Below are 24,233 nucleotides of genomic sequence, written 5' to 3'. Positions count from 1 at the left end.
TGCTTCAATTCCATGGTAAAAGGCCCTTTCCTAAACAAGGGTATTGTGCTCCAGGAACAACAGTACGGTCTGGTTTATACTAATCTTTCTGAAACACTCTGAGACCTCCTGATGAGAAGTATTACAGAAAAAATAGGTATTCTTAATTCCTTCTTTGTCTCCACCACTTTGGGTGCAAAATACAGTATAACAGAGTCCATAATACATCTGATCAGAGCATCAGCCGCTTGCAGACATTCAGCTACACTAATGTCCTGCAAAGGACGATACTGAGGAGGCCTGGAGTCTTAAAAGAGAGACAATTTCCAATTTATGTTGTGTTACTGTGATATGCCAAGCATGAGATCCCAAATGCACCACAAATAATTGGTCTTGTGCTTTTACTTTTCATGACCCCGTCTTTCTTCTGCTCAATTTTTGTCAATTTTTTCTTGCATTCTTAATTATTAGCAAGGAAGGATAATGCATGCAAACACGGTGGGGTAAACACTTTTCCAGCCAGGCAACAGCAGACCCCACAGATAAGTTTTAGCCTGCAGAGCAGATTATGAGTTATACCAGGCGTGTATAGCCCCTGTGACTAGCTGAGCTGCTCCTATTACAAACATGAGAAGGGTTTGACTTAATACTAATAAAGTCACTCTCCTGAGGAAAACGAAGACCGTTTGGTAATGCTGAAGTATAATCAACATTTTAAAAACAAAGACATTTAATGTCTAATTCAGATTACTCTTACAGGAGTGATGAGTAGAGAGGGAGGGAAGCACTGAATTCTTGAAACACATTTTGCCCCAAACACTCCTAGGCAGCCACCTGGGATGTACATTCATCAGCTGGGGCTGGGGCTGGGGTCGGGGCTGGGTGTGTTTCCAAGACATTCTTTGTGACAAAGATAATCTTATACTTGACTGAGGGTTTGACAAGCACGGACTTGATTAACTTGGCTGTTGCAGTGTTGTTAGAGGAACAGGACTGTACAAACAAGAAGTCCCCGGTGGGTTTTTCAGAACAGACCCAACTGTGCTCCGGTGAGGCTGGAGACAGACCAGCAGCAATGCTTTTGTACATCTTGTCCTGTTTTCTCCCCACAAAGTTCTTCAGAGCATTAGCGAGATGGTATCGCTACGTAGCCTGCCCAAGAAGATGAAATTGCGGCTGGAAACAAAACAAAACTCCACTAATTATCTATTATTAGTATCGTTCATTAGGCTAGTTTTTTCCATAAGGATTTATCCTGATGTCTTATCACAAATGAGTAATTCCTTCTCTTCCTCATTTTTCTCATGTGTATCTAATGTTGCTCACGCAATTGCTCTACTAGCGACTGCAAGCTTGATACTCTTGTGGTCAAAATAGGACCACATGTGCCAGTACACCATAGAGGCGATTCAAAGAGGGAATACGGGATCTAGTATGTTCTGCGAACGAATGGGGAAACGCAATGGTTATCTTCTATGAGTACTTTGGAGTCCCACTTCAAACCACTGCAGAAGTCAGGAGAAAATCCAAGGGAGGGACCAGCCCTGTGTCTCCCCTCCCAGCCCATGCAGCTGCCGCTGGTGAGTCAGCCCCGGATGCAGGGCACTGGGCCCCAACGGCACCTGTCAAAGAGGGCACGGAACAGACACGCCTGGAAAAGTTACCTGGAAGAGACAAATATTTAGAAAGTCTTTAGAAAAATACTCTGTGGGAAGCATACACCGACTGAGGATAGCAAAGCAACCAGGGTGATTGTTGCTGAATCTTGCTGAGATGCCTTCGAGCAGCTGAGCAAGCTGTTTAGCCTCTGTGCTGAGCTCTGTCTTGAGCAGTGCATCAAACCCCATACCACAGCTGGTGCTGATGAATTTATTGCGATACTGCTGCCAGGCTTCAAGACCAGACTGAGACTGTTATCTCAGTACCACACAAGCTGTCAAATAAAAGTTTATTGTGGTCACTGAACTGGTAAGACAAAGCCTCAGAGCATCGCAAGCTCTCTACAAAGGTCCTTCCCGCTAGTTATGCCTATCCCTACTGTCAGTCCTGTAAAAAATAATCATTTTACTTCTTTCAGGGCAAGTTTTAGTACGTTCACTCCAGTATTGTAATGCCCCATGTAACCCTGTGCAGGAAGCTGCAAAACTTCACTCTGAAAGTGTCGTTCTTGCTCCCAAATCTATTCCTGACCTCTCTACATTTATTTTACGTGGGTGTGAAATTCTCTTTGACCTAATTACAATTCCCACTTGGCATTTTGGCGCTGGAAATTTAGATGTAGAGCTGCTGAACAAAAAGTGTGTCAGATGCACTGTGGTCACCTCCGCCTTTCAGAGCGGAGATAAGCAGACAAAGACTGCAGGCACTGAGATCATTTTACATTTAAGCCACCGTTTAATTCTCCTAATAGCCCCAAGATTGCAAAAGCTCAAAGCCTTACACCCAGGATTAAGAGACCTCCTAAATATAGGCTTGTTCTTGCAGGGAAGGTAAAAGAACAACAGAGTCGCTGAGAACTGTTCTTGAAAAACATTTATTTCTGTAATGGGTTTATAGCGCTGACTCCCAAGCCCCAGTACAACACAGTTTCCCCCTACACATAATTCTGGGGACAATCACCTTTGATGGGAAAAAAAAGCCATACAAAGAAGCCCCCCAAACAAACAGTTTGGTACCAAACAAACTGTGCCCAGGTTATCTCTGAGCCTCTGCTGTTGAATGTTTCATCTCGACTGAGACAGAGCTGCCCTGCTCCATCCCTCGGTCATTGCTGTAGGATGGTTCACTGCCTGAAGGCCCCAAATAACTGAAGATGTTGTGTTTAACTGCAAAAAACGATGGGCAGAGAAGGCTGCTAGGATTCAGCGGCTGCTATTTTTGCAGACATCATTTAAAAAGAAAATCTATGCATTTCAGTTTCACCTCCTGAGCCCCAGCGTTAGGAAAGTCAAATACAAACCCAGAGACCAATGTACACAAAATAGTGAACAAGTGTCCAGACATTTCTAAGCCTCTCACTTTACTGTGCCATGATACCTCCAAAAAACAACAAAACCTCCACATTCGGATCATGCTGGATCTTATTTTTAAGAGGGAGGGGTAGAGATGCAGCACATAGCATAGCAACTGTCAAGCAATGTTTAAGGCAAATTTATTACCATTTATTAAGAGTTGAAGAATTTTTTTGTTTGTTCGCTTTGTTTTTTGAGCTGTTAGATAACATCTCAGCTGGACATTTAAGCTTAGACAATTTAATCAAAGTTTGAGTGAAGTCAACTCAAGTTGATCTGAGCCTAGAACAGCAAAAAATATTATTCCCAAGAACATCAGTGAGAACAAATTTTAAAAAAATTAAAATAATCGATGTTCAGAACTCCCCCAGAACTTTCTCCCCTCAGAGACCAGGTTGAGCCCAACTAAAACACACAGACATGCATGCATACGAAGAAGGACACAATGGCAAGCTTCTACGAATACAATGCTGAATAGGACCAAAGCAGAGCCAAACCTAAATTCCACAGATGCGAGAACATGGACAGAGTTATGAGTAAAAAAATGGGGGGGAAGAAAAACCCAGAACCCCAGAGAGAGACGTTTCATGAGATGGAATGGAAAATAAAAGTCCGCTGTATGCAAAGGAAGGGAGTTCTTAGGTGCACACACAGAAAGCTGGGGATTTCAGTTGCCTCATCTCTCAGTTGTGTTAGTTTGTTGTGCCTTTCCCCTCCCTTTGAGATCCAGGTGATGGTGCCAGGAGGTTCGTGCGTTTACTCAGTCTGTGCATCATAATTAGCCCCCCCTGCTTTCTTCAGCTCATTCTTGATGTAATCCTCATCCAGCTCTTTGTGGTCACTGATCACAAATTCTTTGGCAAAGTTCTGCAAGAGACAAAGAAAAAGCCTGTTGAAAAAGGGGATACTTGTCCAAGTACCTGAATAAAGAAGTGTTATCCAGCTTCCATGACTGTATGAGCTGTATACCTTTATCTACTGTGGTAGGGATGATAAATAGAAAGCTGTGGATGAGAGAGAAGACCAGTGATGGCAAAACCCAAGACTTAACCTGGAGAAATTTTATGTTTCTACTTCTACAGTCACTGGATGCAAGACCCGATCCTGCCCTATGCAACAAGTCTTCCTAGTGATAAATGCACAGGCTAGGTTAGGTCAAGTTTCCTAAGTAGTACGAAAACTAAAAAGCTCAAAACTGTTGACCTCCTAACTGCCACAGACCCTCGGCATAATCTTCGGCAAGTCACTAATCCTGCCTCTGTCCTGGTCCTTTTTAGGAGCCCTTCTCCCAAAACAAGGAGAACAGCGCTACACTACAGTATACTACAGTACCGTACCCCACCAGCGGATGGGAGGATGCTTCGATTAAAGATTGAGCAACACGCAGATGGTACCAGGGGCAACTAAGTCTACTTCAGTAGATTTACTGACTCCTCCTCTCAACTATCTAATACACATCATGGCCAAAACAGAGATACTGTACTACACAGGCTGCTGGTGTTGTGAATAGGCTCCACTCTGCTCTGTGGTCTAATGATCCAAAGTGACCTTTAAGGACAAGCTTTATTAATACACTTGTGTACTGCAGGGCAGCTATCTAGCTGCTTGAATGCTCTTTGCAACTTATGGGAGCTGGGCAAGCCCTAGGCAGCATGCTGTGATGTGAGGTTGTGAACAGAGAAAACCTTTCTCAGAAACAGATCGCTGTGAATGGATCCCACGGTGCTTTTAGGGCACTTGTCACGGCAGTGTCACTACAGTCAGGCATTTGTTCCTTTGTGGGGGCTGTCCCTCCTGCCTCGTATCAAGGGTGGCATGCCTGTGTATGCACAGATATTTCAGCAAACATGCACATTTGCTTCTTGCTTTAGGATTTTCCTTCCCTTCCTAACCACAACTGAAAACACTGCATGTGTCTTTCCCTTCCGCCCAACCCACAGAGATTTTAGGCAGCATGAAAAGCCCAAGCATTCATTGCACTCTGCAGGACCAGGGACAAACTGACGACAAAAAAAATTAATTAAAATCCCAACAGCCCTGCTGCAATGTCTCAGGAAAGCTGCAATGCCTGGCTCCCTGGGTAGCGAGCTCCCCAGAAGGTGACGGAGGCTGCCTGGGAAAATGAGGCGATGCTTTGAGAGAGAAGCAGTCATCTTGTCCGGGTCTCCCTGGCGCTGGAACAGCCCCGGCACAACCGTGGAGGGGGGGGGGTTCCTAATTGGTTTCAGACTCTAAGCCATGGGAGAGCTCTTTATTTGGCAGCGTCTCAAGGGTCTCAGTTTGGGATCAGAGTCGGGTAAAGGAGGGGGTGGAGAAGGATTCAGCTTGAAAGAGCCTCAGCACCTCTTTCATGCGGTGGAAGAAATGGAAGGGAGAGCATAACAGCTCCCTCCCCCATACCAGTCTCCCAGGCTGCGGCTGATCCCATTTCACACTGTAGGAAATCCTCACTATCGAAGAGTTGCTTGGGGGTGGGGGCGAAAGCTTGTAGCAGCTACGAGAAGCCTTGTCTGTTCTGCTTTAGTTGATCAGCAGCTAGACAAAGTCCTAAGAAATAACAACTGCTTCACAGCACCATTTTGCTCCACGCTTCAATGGTCAGCTTTTCTGGTGTGAGGACAGACAGACATTACAGGCACTCATCCATGTCTTAGCAGAATTCAGGGAAAATGGGAAAGAAATTGTTTATTTAGAGAAAAAAATCCTTTTTTTGAGATGGGAAATGAAGAGGCAAACTGCCCAAAACATCAGATTTGGTCATGCTCACAAGTGTCCTACTTCAAGATCTCCTGTGTGTGAGATCCCTGCAAAGCTCAGCTCTTGCTAAGACCAAACAAATGATCTTCAACTACTTGATGCTTACTGAGGTGTGCTACCTACATGATTTTTGAGCTGAGCCTTTTCAATTTCTTTTCTACGTGCTAACAGGTTTAACAAATTTTCCTCAACTCAGGAAGCAGATTATCCAGGACTACCTGACTTCAGTGCTAGTCTTTGCCCTGACTTCAGTGAGAACTGAGGCAGGCCCATAAAATCATTTCTGAGAGGGATTCCATGAGAAGTGTGTGTATTTTATAAATGCGGGGAAGGTTTCCTTCAATGCCCACTCTGCAGAATCCAGCTGATTCTGAAATTAGAACTGCAAGTGCACTCAGGCATGAACAGAGGGGAACTAAATTATATGTACCACAAAGTAATTATAATTATTCAAATGTCTTCTCAACTAGACAGTTATCCAGATGATTCCTGGGTGATGATCTGTGGACACCAGCCACTATTTCATGTCAATGCCACCAAGATACCTTGCAAGCTTTGAACACTCTCCCCCTGGCAGTGGCCAGATGGGTTATGTTCCCAGCCACTCTTAAATATCCTCTTAGCTGACTGGGCCACGTCTTGTGCCAGATTTGTGCCCTCGGAGTGCAATCTGGGTCACTGCTATTAATAACTCTGCTTTATTCCTTTCTGCTGGCAGGTGCTGTCAGGGGCTTCTTTGGTTCTTCACACCGGCTCTTACCCACTACGATGTCTCATCAAGCCTGGCCCCAAAGGGAGAAGACGCTTCTGGTAAGTTTGCTGTGTGGAACTCCTGATTTCAATATCCTTCTTGAGCCTTGAGCCTCCCTCATCACTCTGAATTCACTGTTTGAGCTCTTTGGGGTTGAGCTTTTGGTCAGGGTGCAAATCATAAGGTGAAGGGAGGCATATAAGTATTTTAAAGACAGCTGAAACTGCCTCTTGTGTCATCAAAGCAGGAAGACAGGAGAGACTCTGGCTCTCAGATCAGGAGATTGGGCACCCACGATCAACAGCAGCACTTTTCAGCCGAGGGCCATCTTATCCAGAGTTCGTTCTTTTTTTTGTCCCCACTGAAACTGCCAGAATGTAAAACTACTCCCAACTGATTTAATTGGGTCTGATGTTAGCTAGACCAGGCAATGGTCCTTATTTGGCATGACTGTCATCTGCAATTATAAATAACTGGTCATAGCAAATGGGCTCCTGCAAAGCACCAGGAAAAATCCTAGCTTCAAGAGGCTGACAGCAATGCCAACAGATTTCTGCTCTGCCACCAGATTTTCTTTCTGCCCTTAAGAGACTGGGGTGGGGAAAGTCCCTGCTTTCTCTTCTCTCACACATACCGATTATCTAATGCCTTTCAAGAGAATCTGCAGAAGTTATAGCCGCCTAAGGCACAGTGCATAACTCTGATGCTTGAGGCCTCACTTTGCTGACATGCATCTTCATCTTACAACCTCCACTTCCTTTTCTCTTCTCCTCCCCCTCTCGCCAAGCTTTTTACAACCACAGCAAGCCCTGTGAATGAATTCTAGCCTTTGTATTCACCCCAGAGTCACCAGCAGCCTACAGATAACAAAAACAATGACGCCATTTATCTTTATCACTCTCAGGACACACCAGTAACCACAGTCTCTTTGCTTTGCCTCTCAAATCATTGAACACCACGTAAAAAGTAAGGTTTACTCAATACACCTATCTAGCGCGTGCTTCACTTTGTGCCTGAGTAGCAGAGGGTCACAATTTTGCAGTCCAATCCCCTGTGTCAACCTCCATGAGACACTACAGAGAGAAAGGGTTCCAACCATGCAGGTCAGGTTGCAAAAAGTGAGCCTGCATCTCTCCCTGGGAAGCATGAAATTTGTACACCATGTTCAGTCCAGCCTTTCTCTTCCAGACAACTTTATGGGGGGAAAAAAAGGGTGGAGTAGATTTTCTTCCTATTCCAGGCCCTGAATGTTTAGCATATGGGGCCATAAAATTTCCCTAAGCTGGCCAAGGGAAAATCTGTCTGGTGCAGATACTGTACCAAAAAGGTCTGCAGAGGCCCTTATAAATCCCAGCATGGGTAGGCCTGAAGCCAGAAGGAAAATCCTTGTATCGTCTACAGACACTTGGGTTCTTAGCAGCTAGGGACAGTGCCAGGTAGTTGAGCAGCTTCTTGCTTTTTTTATTACATTGGGGCTTGCAGCAGCCTCCGCTGATGTTCAAAACCCTCAGTTCCACTGTGCTTAATGTCACCACTTCCATCCACTGGTCATCTTATTGTCCGTGCAGATGCAGTACAGGGGAGATGACATCTCCCATGTTTCTTTTCCTGCATGGTATGAGTCCTAGACCTGGGGTCACGGGGAAGAAAGGACATATCCTAAGTTTGCAGCAGAGGTATGTTCTAGCAGGGCTTCTCTGAGTACAAGGAGAGCTATAAACTGACAAGTGCCTATAGCAATACAGTACCATTGCCCTCCACTCGACTCTGGCTACACCAATCCTGGTCCCGTGATCAGCTGTGGGAGTCCAAGCTATCAGCAAAAACCCTCTCTTCAGATTTACTCTTTGCCAATTTTTATGTGGACCAGTTCCAGCCACTGGGAGACGCCAGCCCAAACCTCTGGCAAACACATTTCTCAGCAATGGGAACTACATTTCAGCTGATCTGCAAATTCTTCCTATCTGTGCTGCATCCCACTGGAAAAGTCACAGGGCTGTGTGTCAGATGTGGGGTGATGAGAAGCTGCTTATTCTGGCCTGAAGAAGTTACTTATAAAGTTACCACTTTCTCTAGACTAGGACTAGGAGTTCTTGTAAATCCATATCCATTTGGTATGGTCATTACAGTAAACCAGAATAGGAAAAACAGGACAATTCTGTTTGCCTTCCCAGTAGGATCTTACTCACCCTCCTGAGAAAGACTGTCTCAAAGCCACCGTGACATAGCCGTTACCATATGAGTTTGATTTTCTGACTGCCTCTAACAAAGCTATTAAACCATCTTCTGTTTAGGCCACTGTACTAAAATGAGAAACCTAATGTACATACATGGAGTTATATGTGTTGTATCTGTCCCAAGACCAGGGACAGTAACCCCAGAAGTGCGTCCTCCCTCATGAGGTACCCGCATCAATGCAGTGAGGAATCCAGAGAAAAAGAGAAAGGTGAACAAAAAAAGATCTGGCCATGAGCTCCAAAGCAGGAACTCAGTAAACTTGTTGACATCACTGAAGCCAGGCAAATTCCTCACCAAAAATAATAATGAATAAAATGCCAGGAATATTTGCTCACAGAAACAGAGCTGTTTTACCCTGAATATGATTTAGGCACATGACTTTGTGGGAGCAGGAGTGCTGAAGAAAACAGAGAAGAGTCAAAATTCATGGAAAATAAGACAAACCAGCAAAGGTTGAGCAGTCCCGTTGCTGAGACAGCCCTGCAGGCAAATTCAGTCCCATCAGGAAAAAGACCTCCACGCTGCCTCATGAAGGGTTAAAATCTCCTGGTAGGAAATGCAGTCACGAAGGGCAAGAAGTTCACAGAGAGGAAGCAACACTCGGAGGGAAACCAAGTCCTGTTTTCAGTTCTTCAGCATTTACATTAAAACTGGACCACTTTAGCACTGGTTGCCACTCCTGTTGTGCTTGGGCTTGTCCTTACTCGAAGAAAAGCACCGTAACATCATCCCTCTGTCTCTCCTCAAAGTGAACAGGGCCATTCACTGGAAGGCCTGAAGCTCCTGTACTTAAAACCCACAGCTGCCAGGTTTCACCTTGCAGGAATTTTTATGGCTGAACTGAACCTCATGCTGGCAGCCGATCCTAGCCATGACAAGCAGCTTACAATAGCCTTGATTTCTGGGCTTAAGCTGACCGATCTGTTTCTCCTGGGCCTCTGGAATAAAAGAGGTCAAAACAACATCCCTCAGAGAACAGAGAGTCTCCTGGATGGATTTGTACTAAGGCTGAATGAGCCACAGCTTGTGCATATAAAGGTGGTAAAAGGCAGAACCATCCTTACTGCCAGGGACATAAAACATGAGTTTAAGACCAGCGTTGGTTGATCTCCTTTTTATCCAAGTAGAAAATATGCCCAAAGCCTTTCCGTTCAGCTGGTATCTACTGGCAGCTGCGTACAACCTTGGCATGACAACTACCGGCGCACAGCGATCAAACTGCAGCTGTGCAGAGGACACAAATGCTGGGGTCTGTTGCATGTGTGACTCACTGTAAGCATCTGCCAGTTCACCCATGTGCACAAGGTGAGGCACGCTACTGCTGATAACAAAATAGATGCAGCCTTGTAGTTTAAGTCATCCTGGCTTACTGTTTCATGAAGTTCCTCAGCTGTTAAGTTTAGATCATTCTAGGCTTAGACTGTATACCAGAAATGAACTCCCAAACATCTTAAGCAACAGTCTGCAAAGCATGGGATGTTGTGTGCTACTGCCTCTCACCCGTAGGTCTGTCCTTGGCCTAGACAGAAGCTCAGTGGAGAAAAGATGGAATACTGCATCACCTTACTCCATGTCTCCATTTACACAGGAAAGTCTCCGCACATTAGTACTTAGCTATACCCTTAAGAAGATATAGATAAATACTTGTTCCTTATCCTGGCCTTACTTCTAACCTGCTCTCAGCTGAACTACTTGGACCAGGTCAGGGGCTTGATCCAAGATTTCCAGCTGAGGTAAAGAGGAAAGGATGGAAAATAAATGGCTGTGAAAAAAAGCTACTGAATGTTCCTTAAATGCAAAATGCATTTTTCTACAATCCAAAATAAATACAATAAATGCAAAACCCATTTCCCAACAACATTAAAAAGGTAATAAGGATAGTCCCAAATAAGCAAGAAGACCTGACTCTCAGCTAGTACAGACCAGGAGAACTACAGCTATTTGCGCCAGATGAGATCCATCCCTGTAATTTTACAGTTATTACAGCTAAAAATCAATTGTCCTTTCTTCCTGAGAGATTTTCTGGCAAACTCCTCCGCTATCAGCATTGCTTCCCAAGCCACCTCCCTATAGATTTCACAGCACCTGCTCCCCCTTCCAAGGGAAGAATACAAAAGCGAGGGCAACCCAGTTCCTCTCCTTGCTTTATAATATTTCATCCTTTTGTTCACAAGCCCATAATCTACTCTTCAAGCACATTTTCCTTATGGCAGGTGCTTCTAGGAGACCGTTAATAATCAGCATGTGTGAACACTTTATTCTACAGATGCAACATGGTGGGTTTTGCTTGCTAGGCGGTATTCAAGCTGACTGTCTTTCACTTTGAGTGTCTCGGTGGAAGAACAACATTTACTGGCATTTGTTCAGCTTTGAGCAGAGCTCAACCGTAGCTCATCAATGCATCTACAACGTAGCAGGGAATATAAAGCAGGCCTCCCCTCACACTGGAGCTTTGGTCTTAAATAAAGAGCCACAGTTAGCTTTTGCAAATATTACAAGATAGTGAGAGCCCTTCAAGTTTTACCAAGAGCTTCTCAGACTGAAGAGCTGTTGTTCTGGAATCCCAACCAATCACTTCTATAGATCACAAAATCAAAGCTGTTATCTGCTGTACAAAAAGCCTCCTTGTGCCGCACTTCCTTGGAAGGAGAGCCATGTCGCACAGGGTAAGTGCACCTATGGGCCATGCACGCAACTAAAACTACACAGAGCCAAACTGCATCAATACCCTAGATTGTCTTCAGGGTTTGTAAAGAAAAAAAAACCTACTTTAGGGTACTACTTATTCCAAATGATGAACCAACACTCAGTCAGATTTGTAGTTTAGCATTACAGCAAACAACCAGCTGTATTTTTCTATGTATAACTTACATCTCAAATAATCTCTGTAAAAATCAGAAGCAGTGGGGTGACTCGGAATGCACTTGAAGGTCAAGAGAACTAGTAAGAGTGAAATAGCTCTGGGATAAATTCTCTCCACTAAATTTCAGTTGGACTTGCTTGTCCTCTTCTGTTTTGACAGATTATCTGCAAGGTTACGTGCATAAAAAGAAGAAAATAGTTCTGCTTTTATCCCACTCCCCTCAGAGGGATTCGGTTGCATATGTAGAACTATTCAAAATAGTTGTCAAGGAGATCACCATTGACATTAGACTCAGAAATGCTTTGGAGTGGGTTATAGACATGGTTGCTCAATAAAAGTGTATTAAGCACAAGTTGTATTGTTTTCATATTTTAGTACAGATTAATTGGAATATGAAAGCTTTTAAGTAACAGCCAAGAATGGTTAATGTTCCACCAGATTATTAACTCATACAGACTACTAATCAAAGATGAAACAAGTGAAATTGCAAATTATATGTAACAGACCTGAGGGACAGATCTTAGAACAGCATTCAGGAATGCTATTCAATTCAACAGGAATAAATTGTCTAAACATATTTTTAAAAAAATCTTGGGCTTAGTGACTCTTATATGAATCATTCATTAGTACTCTACAATTTCATCTTCAGCTACAATTACAGTTTCAGCTGCTTCACATGAACAGAGATTTGCCTTCCTATCTCTCAGGTGTCATTACAGAAGTTTCTATTCAGAATGGACCCCTCTGTGTAGTTGTCATTTTGAAAGATTTAGCACCAGTGCTTATCTTCTGGAAGGATATGAATTTATTATATTCTTCATGCTTCTTATCTAAATATAATCTTTTGTATCATACAAACTACCAATAAATTGAGAAGGACTTCATTCTCATCCTTCATATTGTCCTACTGGGAGATTTCTTTACATAGGCAAGAACACAATTATTGAGGGGCATTATTTCAATGGTCAGCCTGTTGTCCAAGCGCTTAAGAAAGACCACTTCTCAGGCATTGGAGAGTTGGCCCTAAGTTTAGTTGAAAGAGCTAATCTTGCTCTAAATAATTCTTCAGAGGAAACATGCTAAATGTTAGCATCTTCTCCATTTAAGTCAGCTTTTCAGCAGCAGTTCTTTGCAGCCTTCCACAATTCACTTCTCTCCCGGCTGTTGCTTGTTTTCACTCGCTTGGACTGAGCTTGGAGCCTGACAGAGCGAGCCCAGCTTAGAGTGCCCTGGGAGGCCTTGACAGAGTTAAATGATAAACTCAGCTGGGGCAAGCAAATTAAAGTGAAGCCCTTCCAAGGTGTGTACTAAGCACATTTCTCTTTTTCCCTGATACGCCCAAAGCCAAACAGAAGACTATACAAATCTGGTTAGCTATTAAGAGCTGTTAGTTAATTTGTACTGATAGGGACTTCAGACTTTAGTTGATTAGGTCCACAAATTTATTGTGCTGAGACAAAAGGTCTCAAGAGAAAAGTTTAAACAAGGGCGTGGTTTTTCTATTTAATTTTACCTGCTTAACTTAATAATGCCTTGTTCTCTACCATTCAGTATTATGTTATTTCCATATCAAGGAAGGAGATGGGAAACATCTTAATGGTGACAAGGAGGGGAGTGCATATATTCCCTCTTCGTGAAATAGTTAAGACAGCCTTAAGCTCAAAGGTGCTTCTTTATGCCCGAGCGCTCAAAGGGCAGATGTTAAGTCTTCCTAATAGGAAGACAGGCAATAGGAAACGGTCTTCTTTTTAAAGGATTAACTACTACGTTGAAGGATGATCCAACCCTTCCCCCTCTTTTACCTCCTGCTGGTGTTTGTAGAGCTAAAAGCAATGAGAACTGATGGCTACAAGCAGAAGGAAGAGGTTACCTGTACTACTTCTTTGACCAGAGTCTTGTCGGTCCCAGTTTTGGCTCTCTGCAGGCCACTGACATCCTCTCCAATCCAAGTGATGAGGGCAAACTTGACTCGCTTGCTCATGGCATCGCCAGTGGTGAATCGGACAAAGCCAAACAATCGAACATCATCTGGAGAGACAAAGCAACAAGGGTAAAGTGATTGAAATCAGAAATATCCCCGCCTTGCCATTTTCCAGGGTGAGACTATTGCTCTCAACTTAAAAGACCAAGGCACTGATCCTATGTTACAGTAGCATCGTTCTGGATTAACAGGGCAATACAGGGGCTCTGCCCACATGCCCTTCGCTTGCAAGGTGCACTTCGCCAGTGTTAGGTCTGCCTCTTCCTGGGGTGCTCTGAGTTACTGGGAGGAATTTGGCTGTGCCAGCCACCCCACGCCATATTAGTGTGCTGCTAGTGAGTTTGGAAATGGCTAAAATACAGTCAACAGGCAGCTCAAGAGCAGAGAGCTAACCCCAGTTACATTCAGCCAGATCATTCATCTGCAGGTCACTGGTCATGACGGGAAGAAAGTGATTTCCCAGCATCTCTTTCTTACAGGATAGCAGGATTAGGGTCAGATTTTATAACATATACCCAGAAACTGGCCATTATGCTAATCTGATCCTTTCCTCTCCTTCCCTTCAGCAACATTTCTGGCTCACTTGTGGTACGAGTTTACAAGAAGGAAGGGAGAAGGAGGAGAAAAATTAAAATCTGCAATTACTTCCCCAGATGTGCTTTTCTACTCCTTCCAAAGGCCTTGGATTTTAAAACTGTTCTGATCTTTGTTTCATAACTGGTTTCTGCTATATCACGCCAGACTAGAGTTATTTAGTCTGGCCATATGTGTAAAAACCTTGTAAATTCCTTCTCTCGAAGAGTTCGTTCCTTCGTTGCAGGGTGACTCATCAACAGAGGCAGTTGGACACCTTCATGATCACAGGCACTTAGAAAGTGTGTGATACCATCCACTCATATCCCCAGCCTTGGTGGCATGCACAACACTGGAGTCTTCAACCAGGATTGTGCAGAAAAGCAGAGCAGATGGACAGTTGTGCAATCGTGGAAAATACCTAATCATAGCTACTTCATCTGTTGTAGGTCACTCAAGACCTTTTAAATGAAATGAGATGACTCAAAATAGAAGAACAAACTTGCTCTTTGAAAAGAATCATGTTAATCCTGGTTACACTTGTTGTGACCAGTTCAACATGTTTTATAGTTATTTGCTGTCTTGACTACTGCCAGGTGACAATGCAGGCTCCAGGTGTAGTAATGTTTGCCAACATCCCCATCCTTGGATCCGTTACAGCACGCTCCATGAACAGTCAGACATGAACAGCCCCAGGAGCTCCAGGGATAGGGGAGAAGCAGCTCTAAATTGCTCATGCCCAAAAAATAAGCTGCTAGAAATCAATGCAAAAAAAGCGGGATGTTCTCTGAAAGCTGACAGATCTCAGAGCTTCTTTAACACTTTGTTTTGCCAAAGTGTGAATAAAGACAACTTCCCCTTGATATAAGATAAGATGTTTTTTATGTCTGAAAAAACCCCACCTATGCTCTCCCTATTTTGTTCTCTATGTACTTTTTTGCCGCTGACAGAGGACTACTGGGGAAAACTGGAAAATGTATGTAGGGGTGTGTGTGAGCCAGTACAGTGTTTGAAACGAACTCCTCTGAAGATTTCAAAATTGAAACAAAGAGAAAGAGAGATCTTATTCAAAAGAAAAATCCAGATGGATCTTTGGAAGGAGAGTAAGAGTCGTGTATTGACACTGCAGGCAAACAAAACTTCCCTCTCAGATACCCTATTACTGGCAAGTACAAGAAACGCACGGAGAGACTCCTGTTTCTGACAGCAAATCCTCTTCCAAAGATTGATTAGAACCATAAATGAACCGACAGCCAGGAAATACCCAAGGTGAAGAGAGACAGTAAATCCCCTAACGTTACTATTAACAGTTCTATGAAAAAACCTTGCTTTCCCAGATCTGACAGTAAAGGAGGCCACGCTCTGCTAAGAATTGTACTGTGGTTCCTATGGGAACACAGTGCTGAAGGCACTTTAATGTCATCAAGTCCTGGCCCCTACTGTACTGTAACCGTGTCACAGCCCTTCCCATGGACCCACCACTTTCCACCTTGAGTATGTAGGTTTTTCATCCTCTTCTACCAAAGGCTGTTACAGATCCTGAACACTGCTTTGGAAATGCCCCTTTATAATAAAGATAATGCAAAAATATAATGAATGTGAAGAATTCCAAGTTTTTCAGCAGTGCTTTTTCATAGCAATGTAGAAAGGAGGTTGAAGGAATTTATCTGTCAGCATGAACTTTAATTTGACATGAACCCACAGATCACTGGCAGCAGCAGGATTTGCTTCTCAGCAGAAGAGTCTGAGTGCTTTCCTGTCCTGTCTGAAAGCAGCTTGATCAGTGGCACCAAAGAGAGCCAAACCCAGCAATTCCACGTGGGCTTTTATCTATTAGATCACCTACTACTCAGCGACTATGAGCAACTCTTACTTCATCATTTTAAGTCCCAATAAGTTTAATGAGCAATTGAGGTTAGATGTGGGGCTCTGAGTCACTATCTTGGGCAGAATTTACCTGGGGCAGGTTTACCTGTGGGGGCTTGAAAAGGTTACACCCGAGCTGCGTGCTTTCTCCTCCTGCCTCCCCATGGAGGTTGTATCCCCACAGCAGGCAGAACGGGCTCTTCATCTGCCAGTTTTCAGTCCAGTGTATTTAATATAAACTACCAATACGTGATGCTTTAACTTGATGTGCCAGTCTGTGAATTGCAGCAGCTGAGGAGCATTTCAGCAGCTGCAGATAAAGCCAAGAGGGCATGTGAATTGGAGCCCTTAGCAATTAACATGTCTTTCCTAAAAGGGCAACAGGGACAGATGTGGAGATTTTTAGCGCTAGTTCAGCTTGGGCATGTGCCCCTCCAACTGCAGGTCAAAATCCCTGAACAGAAGTGGTTGAGTTTCACAATTAGTCTGAAGCATGTTCAGAGTGATAACGGGATCAAAACACAAGTTCTTTTATACTCCCAGATTTCCTCTTTCACAGTTAAGCGGTTCTACCCTACTAGATCACCTTGGCGCTGGAAGTCATCAATGCCATCAGTGCCAACTCCCTTAGAAATCTCAAAGCATTAATATCCACCACCCCACACCCCGCTTTTTCACACAAAACCACTTATAGTGGTTTCAGGAATTGCTGGGTGTGTAGAGGAGTATAACAAATCATAGAGAGACAGTGGATTTCCTCTGCCTAGCTCTCTGCAACCACCTTCCTAGTCACTAAGCCATGAATTTCAGGGCAGGGAGAAGCAAATAATAGATCTGGGTAGAATGGAAATAGCAGCTTTATTTGAGAAGATTTCAGAAGTTACAAACAGCAGAAATTAACAACGTTAATTCCTACTAATATCACTACTCCTTTAACTACAGTTGTACAGCAAGACAATAGGGCTATACAAACAATGAAAAGTACAATGAATGCCTTAATGAGCATCACTTAGTATTTTTCTCCAAACCCCTTACTTATCAGTAGTCAGGATTTTCCAAATACACTGATTAAGCTGCCCTTGGCTGTCAACAAAGCTCGATGCCAAGCTGCAGAGATTTCCTTGATGGTATTCTCCTCTTTTTCATCCACTAAAACCCTTTGGTTCAGCTGTACTGCAAAATTCCCCATTAGATTAAAATGCACTGACTCATCAGTAAAAGATAATAGCTGCAGGAAAGAAATACACTGTCAAAAGCTTCACGGTTCTTAGTCTTACGGCTCTGAATGGCCAAGCCAGAGACATGCCAAGATAAGGCCACCGCTCCCAGTCTCACCTGCCTGCTAAATCAAGGTCACATACAGCAAGGCAGCTGATGGAATGATCTGCTTTTGTGTTCTGTCCCACAATGAATTACTGATGGCACGTGACAGGTTTCATGAAGGATTTATTTTGCTTGTTTCAGTTGGATTCATTTTAGAATAATTTGTCAATTTTTCACCTCTTCAGTCACCCCTGTAGTCACATGGCTAGAAGCGCAGACAGAAGATCCTCCCTACCTCTTACTGTACTATTTTTCCCTCTTTAACCCTCTGTTGAAGCCCGTATATCTCTGATGCAATGCTGCCTTGCACCCTGCAGACACGTTCATTAATTCATCTATGACAAATAGAAAACATTTGACCTCAGGACCGTAACCACAGGGCATGCTATAGCATGGCACCAACCCTACCCATGTAACCTGGGGTGGCTGACATGAGTACAGGGTACTGGGGACACAAGTGCATGGGGAGGATGACCCCACACTGACTTCTCCAGCTTTCTCTGGTCCAGTGAAACCACTAGCAGCGTTTCATCAGAATGAGTTGCAGCTACCCCAGTGACAGTGGTCCTGTATTGATCTCTCTCCTGACCTGGGTATAGACTGGAGTGCAGAGTGGGAGGAAACAGGGAATCCAGCCAATCTTTGTTCCCCTTCCCTGAGGGAAGGAACGGTTGCGTTAGTCAGCCAGAAGTAAGGACCAGGCAAGGCCCCAAAACAAAGGGCATGCAAAAGATAAAACGCTCTTCTTTACCTGCTTTTATGCCTAGCACAGGATGGTAAAATGCAGACCCACAGCCATGCTATTTTAATTAAGCATCACAAAACTAAACTGAATGCAAAGAGTTACTATTTCAGTGCAGAACTCGACCTGATGAGTTACTCCCACAAAAATTAATGAGAATATTCCCTAAAACAACCTCCTGTCCATTGCAAGGGACAGTCTAAGCCACAGCTCCAGCTGGCAGCCAGGAGATCGCTGTCAAACACATGCCATTTCAGCTGACCCTCCCAAGAGCACGACTTTCACGGCCAGCAGGGAGGGCACAGGGGCAGGGAAACGCTGCAAAGACAGTGTGAAATTCCCATAAGCCACCCATGGCCCCAGGTTTTCCTTTAAATAGATATTAAGGGAAAGCAGGCAAGATGACATTAAAGAGGAGAAATAAAAGCAGTAATGATCTACAAAGCCCATTTTAGCAACTTAAGATGGAGCCAAATACAGATAAGCACCTATCTCATTATATGTCCTCGTGCATTTTTACAAATCTTTCCTACAGCCTAAGGTGCGAATGTAATCTTGGTGATCTCTCGGCTCTTAGCTCCCAAATTTTATATGCAGACCAGGCTTTATAGGACAATTGTCATAAGCCCAAAAGAGCTTGCATTTGCCTTAGAAGCCAATTCTATTTCTATTTTCTTCCTAATATTTTATGTCAACCAGCAATGATTTTATAGGGTATTTATTTCAGACCAAAGATTTTCAGTTCTTCCTCATGCTGAATGCACAGTGTGGTTTTGGTTTGATCTTTTCAGACACATGAATAACTATCCCATTTCATGCTGTCATTGCAATTATTTATCTGGACTGGGGCTTTCCCAATAAAAGGCTCATTATTTCTTTTGTCAGAGATGCATTGAAAAACAACTGTTCACATGTGGCATGGGGGGAAACACAGTCTTCCGACCTCTCCGTTACTTAATGGCAGAATACACACTTTAAAAAAATTAAAGTAAACCACAGACAGAGACAATGCAATGCTCTGCTGCTTCGTAATACAGAAACTGAGGCAAGCTGTCCGGTGCAGTCAGGTATTACTGACACACATAAAAGTTTAAGCAGATGGTTTTGACTTTTAGTTCAGTATCTCAGTTATACATCATTCTACTCTTCTCAGCAACAGCATCACCAGCCCAGTTATAAGACTTTGAAATTAAAAACAACAACAAAAAAACCCAAGAGCCTTCACATCCTTCCGTACAATAACCTCGAACTCTTATCTGTGTTTCTGGCTTCAAATCCACCAGCTCAGCTGTATTTTTAAAAGCGTACTGATGGCACGTACTACTAAACACCAAATTAATGCTACGTCTGGATCCATGCCATCTGCAGAGGCAGGAGCTGTAACTGTGAAGTAAAATGGATCAAAAGCCTTGAATTAAGTCCTTGTTTAATGCAGAGGTAATCTGTGCTGTTAAGCCTAACCAAAACAGTCCTTAGCCAGAAGACACAGGGGGTGTCTACACTGTGTGTTTAATGACGCTGACACAATTAATGTCCTCAACTTTGGTCTCCAGACTCTTTGGGTCAGACAAAGGCCAATACAGTCACGTATGTTGGTCATTATGCAGGACTGCAAGAAGAAGTGCCACCAGAGGCCACCTCCTAATCATACAAGGACTTTACTGTGCCAGCGGTTTAAACCAACCTCCTTGACTTTACTTTAGGATAGGCTGGAGGAGAGGTGTTCACACATCTGGGGCTGGTCTTTGGAGGACAGAGAAGACTACTGCCTGAGACTAAAGCAGAATCTACTACCTCCCAGCCAAAGTGTTTGAGTCGTCTTGTGGCCTGACAGAGACCTTGACAGCAACAGCATGACAGCGACTTACATGCAAAAATCCAGGGTTCAGGCTGTGTTTGCAGCATAATCCTGGGACCCTGAACAAAAGGGCACTGAAGAAGCTTTTCTTACCATGTTTTCTTCCTTTAAGAGTGGCAATTGCTGTCCCCAAAGAGTGGGATGGGAAAAGGATGATAGTTTGATTATGGAGTTCCTTAAACTTTTCTGCTAGTACACAATGCTTAGTAAAGAGCTTAGGAAGAAATAGCCTCCACCCCAGGATACGTAACATGTAGGTCTGATGTGCAATGAAACCCACACAAAGTAGACCGGGTGCAGCAGCAGTCCCTGGCTCAGGGCACAGGCCTCACTGCCCCAGGAGCTCAGCGTCTCAGTCTGTCACATGTTCCTTCAACGGCAGCCCACACAGAGTGTTGCTGGAGGTTTGCAGAGGGCTGGTTTCTAATATGGTCTTTTTGAACTGCTACTTCCATTAAAACAAGCAATTTTGGTTTCTTGCTTTTCCCTTTGTCCTCAACCACTCTCATTCCCCAAGGACGCTTGCAGGATCAGTAACGGGTTGGGCCGTGGTGTGCATGAAAAGGGTTATGTATGGGGGCAAGAAAAAGCAAAAATACAACCCTGCTACCAACAACCCCCTCCTAACCTCTGTTGTTGCACGAGGCAGGATATCCACCACAGGCAAATGTCTTCCAAACTGGTACAAAAGACCTTCTTGGTCTCAGGGCCACATGAATTAGCACACACTGACACCGCCTGCTCTGTAATTTAATGCCCTGGAGGGAAGCAATATGGTACCGCATGCCGAAGGTTCTTTTAATAAGAATGGTTATTAAAGAAAGCGAGGGACACAGATGTTTGCCATTCAGAACGGCACTGAAATAGACAGTGCAGAAAGTAGAACAGAGCAAGCTCTGACAGAGGGGCTTGGTGATACTTTGCACGCTGAGGTTTTCAATTCCAGTTCCCGCTCTCACCTTCAACCACCAAATCATGCTCAGCTTCTACCAGAGGCAGCTGCAGCACTTTGTGGCTTTCAGGGCAGTGTTTTTCACAAAATAGGAATTCAAAACAAGGAAGGAAGTTTATTCTGATGCCAGTTTTTTTAATCTTTTAATTACATTTTCCAAAACTGTTCTCATTGATAGTAGCTCTTCTCCCTTCCAACAAAATGTAGAAGGAGATGGGGTGTGGACCAGGAGGGAAGAGATGTAGCAATAGGAAGGAATAATATTTAGCAGCTCTTCCCATCCCTTCCTACTCTTTTTACTGACTTTGTTTCAGCAGAAATATTCCAACCAGCTCTACTTCATAGTAACATTTGGCACCTTTTTTCCAGATGGGAAGGAAAGCTCTAACTTCACTGCTGGCACGAGCCTTGTTTTCTGACTACGTCTAGTGGTCCAGGCGAAGGGTTGCTGCACAGATGGAGGCACCGAAACTTGCATCTCTTGCTTCCCCAACTGCTGCACCGTAATTCGTGGGTGGAGGAAGATCCTTTCTAGCACTTAGCCAAGAACCCGATACTTGAATTTGCCTAGTTCTTTAAGCCTCCAACAACTGTCCTTCAGAGGTAGGTTTAAGAACAACCTCTTGCCCTTAGTCTGCCAAGGAGCAGCCCATACCAGGTGCATGCAAAGGAAGAGGGAAAGAAGGAAGAGGGAAAGGGAGCAATGGAGCAGCTATAAGGGATTTAGCTCCACATTAAAGGCTAGCAGTCTACCCCACAGATGCCCTTTATTTAACTCTTCCCTTACCGTGCTTATGCCTAAAATATGCAAAATTTCCTTTTTTGCTGTAAAAATGCTTCAGTATTGGGGCCAGCTTGGCACTTTGCTGGTATAAACCAAGGTTTCCTTAAACTCTCTCTGTTTTAATACCCTGTTTATAAATACGGGTTTGGCACATGCAAATGATGGCAAGAAAACAAAACTGGCCATATTCCAAAGTGCAATATGTGCCTCCATTAGTTGTTATACGCATCCTACCCAGCCCAACCCGTGCCTGCTCTCCGCCAAAGCCCCTCTGCCTGCTTAGCCACTGGATAAAAGTATTCCCTTTGCTACAGAAGGGAAGATAGGAACTGTTTTGAGAGGGTGCCGCTCCGGACAAAACACTAAAAATCAGTTCAGACAAAATAAGGCATGGACTCCTTAAAAACAAGGAGATATAATAAATGGGGAAGGTTCCTCTGCAAGCCTCAGATGTCTGGAGAGGCTGGAGACGCTCAGTTATCTTGGGCACAAGAGGAGACAGAGAACATGGCACTCAGATACTGAAGCTGTTGACCTCCCAAGAAAACTACTAACCCTTTAGATAACATTGGCATGAACTTCAGAAGTGCTGAGCCCCGGGTTTCCCGTATGCCAGGTAATCGCTTTTTTCCTTATGTTGCCCATTAAGAAGAGTTGACTGGGGAGGAGTTCTTGCAGTACAGGGTTATCAGCCCTTCTGACATCAACTACAAGAGGATCCTTTTTGGTTTTGAGAATTTTCCCCGCAAAGGTCTCAAGAACAGTTGGAAACGAGTAGCTGTGTTAATCCTAGTAAAACCCCACTGCAAATGTCATAGCAGAGCAGTCTAAACGGTCTTCATTTAGTGGCTGCTTTCCAAGGACTAAAACATATTTTTCTCCTATGATATTTATTGACTGATCAGACCAGTCCCGCCCTCATTTAAGTTACTGGAAGTTCTCCCCTCCACCTCAGTAAAATACAGCCAAGTCCTAGGACTTGACAGACCCATTTGGACAGGCATTGGCATTTCAATAGCTGTGGGACTCTGACTACAATGCCTCTGGGACTCGCCCCACCTTGAGAAAGGAGAAACTGCTCAATATGCAATTCCTTCACTGTACAGATAGATAATTCTAAAAATACAGGTTAACCATACTACCTGACTGTAGAGTAACTAGATGAGTGAGGAATGCTTTGTCTGTTATAGTCCAGTATTAGTTACAAATGCTTCATATCTCATGTCACTTGATGGCATTGTTAAATAGCAACCAAGATAGGGGGAAAAGCTATACAACTGCCGCCTTGAAGTTATTTTGAGGAAAATCAAAGCCCACTTTTGTAAAACAAGTCAAAAGTTAAGATCAGATGAAGTTAAATATTCCTCAATTTATTTTCATTTTCCCCAGGCTTTGTTTCTCCTGTTAATATTCTACAACCGACAGTTAAACAATCAACTGCCACGTTTAAAGCTAGAGCCGCAACTGTTGCGGTTGTGCAACGCCACATATACGATTGTTTTCAGTGCTGTATTGTTCGAGCCAATCTTCCGCGTAACCACTCTCTTCTCGGGTTTCATGTTCTTAAAAAATCCGAGCAAGCCTTCTAACTGCAGTTACTTTAGTGCTATGAATACAATTTACAGAAGAATTTTATTGCAAAATGATCTGTATGACTGCATCTTTTTAGCCACAAAAATTGAGTCTTTTTTGCTCTTCAGCAATGCTTTGAAACTGCAGCGCTAAACAAGGAGACTGTTGCTAATCAAACGTTTATCTTGTTTATAACCAAGAAGCAATGAAAAATTGTGCAAAAGGGGAAAAAAAGCCCAAAGGACCTTAAGTCTAGGGGTGAGACAAAGGACTGGCTGGACTATGGACTTCATTCAGCAAGTTGCACTCTGTGGCGGCTGGAATCCCGATCATGCAGGACAGGGCAGACACGGGGAAGCAGCACCACTAATTCCAGTTGACCCAAGTTTTCTCCCATCCTTTCCCCCCTTGCACCGGGCAGCGAGAAACACCGTGAGGTGCCAAAGCAATCGAGACGGAGCTTACCTGTGCACTTCCTTTTAAAGGTTTCATAGTCTACCCCTTGGTCTCCAGGGACGATTGTAGAGCCATTGTATTTAAAAGTCACCCTTTGGGAAGGGGAAAAGAGAAGGGGAATAATACATTTAGAAGTCAGCCTTTGGGAAGGGGAAAAGAGAAGGGAAATAATACATTCAACAGTCAGCCTTTGGGATGGGGAAGGGGAAGGCGAATAATACATTTAACAGTCAGCCTTTGGGAAAGGAAAAGAGATGGGGAAGACTATATTGTACAAAAACACCCTTTCGGAAGGGGGGCAGAGGAGAGGGGGAGTAAGGTCCGTAAAAGTCACCCTTTCGGGAGGGGGGAGAGGAGAAGGGGCATCACAGAACACCGGTGCCTGTCCGGGAGATGCCGGGGGCCACCTACCAGTTCACGTCGGTGGCATCGTCCCTGACGAGGTTGTACGCCTCCCTGCACGCCTCCTTGTCGATTTTGGTGGCCATGGGGGCGGCCGGGCGGGCGGCCGCGCCGGGGGAGGGGAG

The 24,233-nt window shown here is 44.1% G+C and overlaps 1 protein-coding gene across 1 annotated transcript; it reads right to left on the bottom strand.

Moving 5' to 3' along the window:
• Positions 1-3,325: 3,325 nt before the first annotated feature.
• On the bottom strand, positions 3,326-24,226 carry COTL1 (coactosin-like F-actin binding protein 1). Its single transcript, XM_009575690.1, has 4 exons — positions 24,118-24,226; positions 23,716-23,798; positions 13,470-13,627; positions 3,326-3,857 (listed from the first exon to the last, which is right to left on the bottom strand). Exons 1-4 carry the CDS (start codon positions 24,192-24,194, stop codon positions 3,747-3,749), a joined length of 429 nt encoding a protein of 142 aa, XP_009573985.1. The 5' UTR covers positions 24,195-24,226; the 3' UTR covers positions 3,326-3,746.
• Between the last annotated feature and the right edge of the window lie 7 nt (positions 24,227-24,233).

The sequence above is a fragment of the Fulmarus glacialis genome, unplaced genomic scaffold, assembly GCF_000690835.1.
Source record: "Fulmarus glacialis isolate BGI_N327 unplaced genomic scaffold, ASM69083v1 scaffold27080, whole genome shotgun sequence".
Classification (NCBI taxonomy): Eukaryota; Metazoa; Chordata; class Aves; order Procellariiformes; family Procellariidae; genus Fulmarus; species Fulmarus glacialis.
This window is presented reverse-complemented; position numbering and strand designations above follow the sequence as displayed.

Coding starts and splice junctions, on each gene's coding strand:
- COTL1 (XM_009575690.1), bottom strand. CDS start 24,194: ATGGCCACCAAAATCGACAAGGAGGCGTGCAGGGAGGCGTACAACCTC. Junction 13,628..23,715: donor CTTTAAAAGGAAGTGCACAG/GTAAGCTCCGTC, acceptor TTGTCTCTCCAG/ATGATGTTCGATTGTTTGGC. Junction 3,858..13,469: donor TGGTCAAAGAAGTAGTACAG/GTAACCTCTTCC, acceptor TGTCTCTTGCAG/AACTTTGCCAAAGAATTTGT.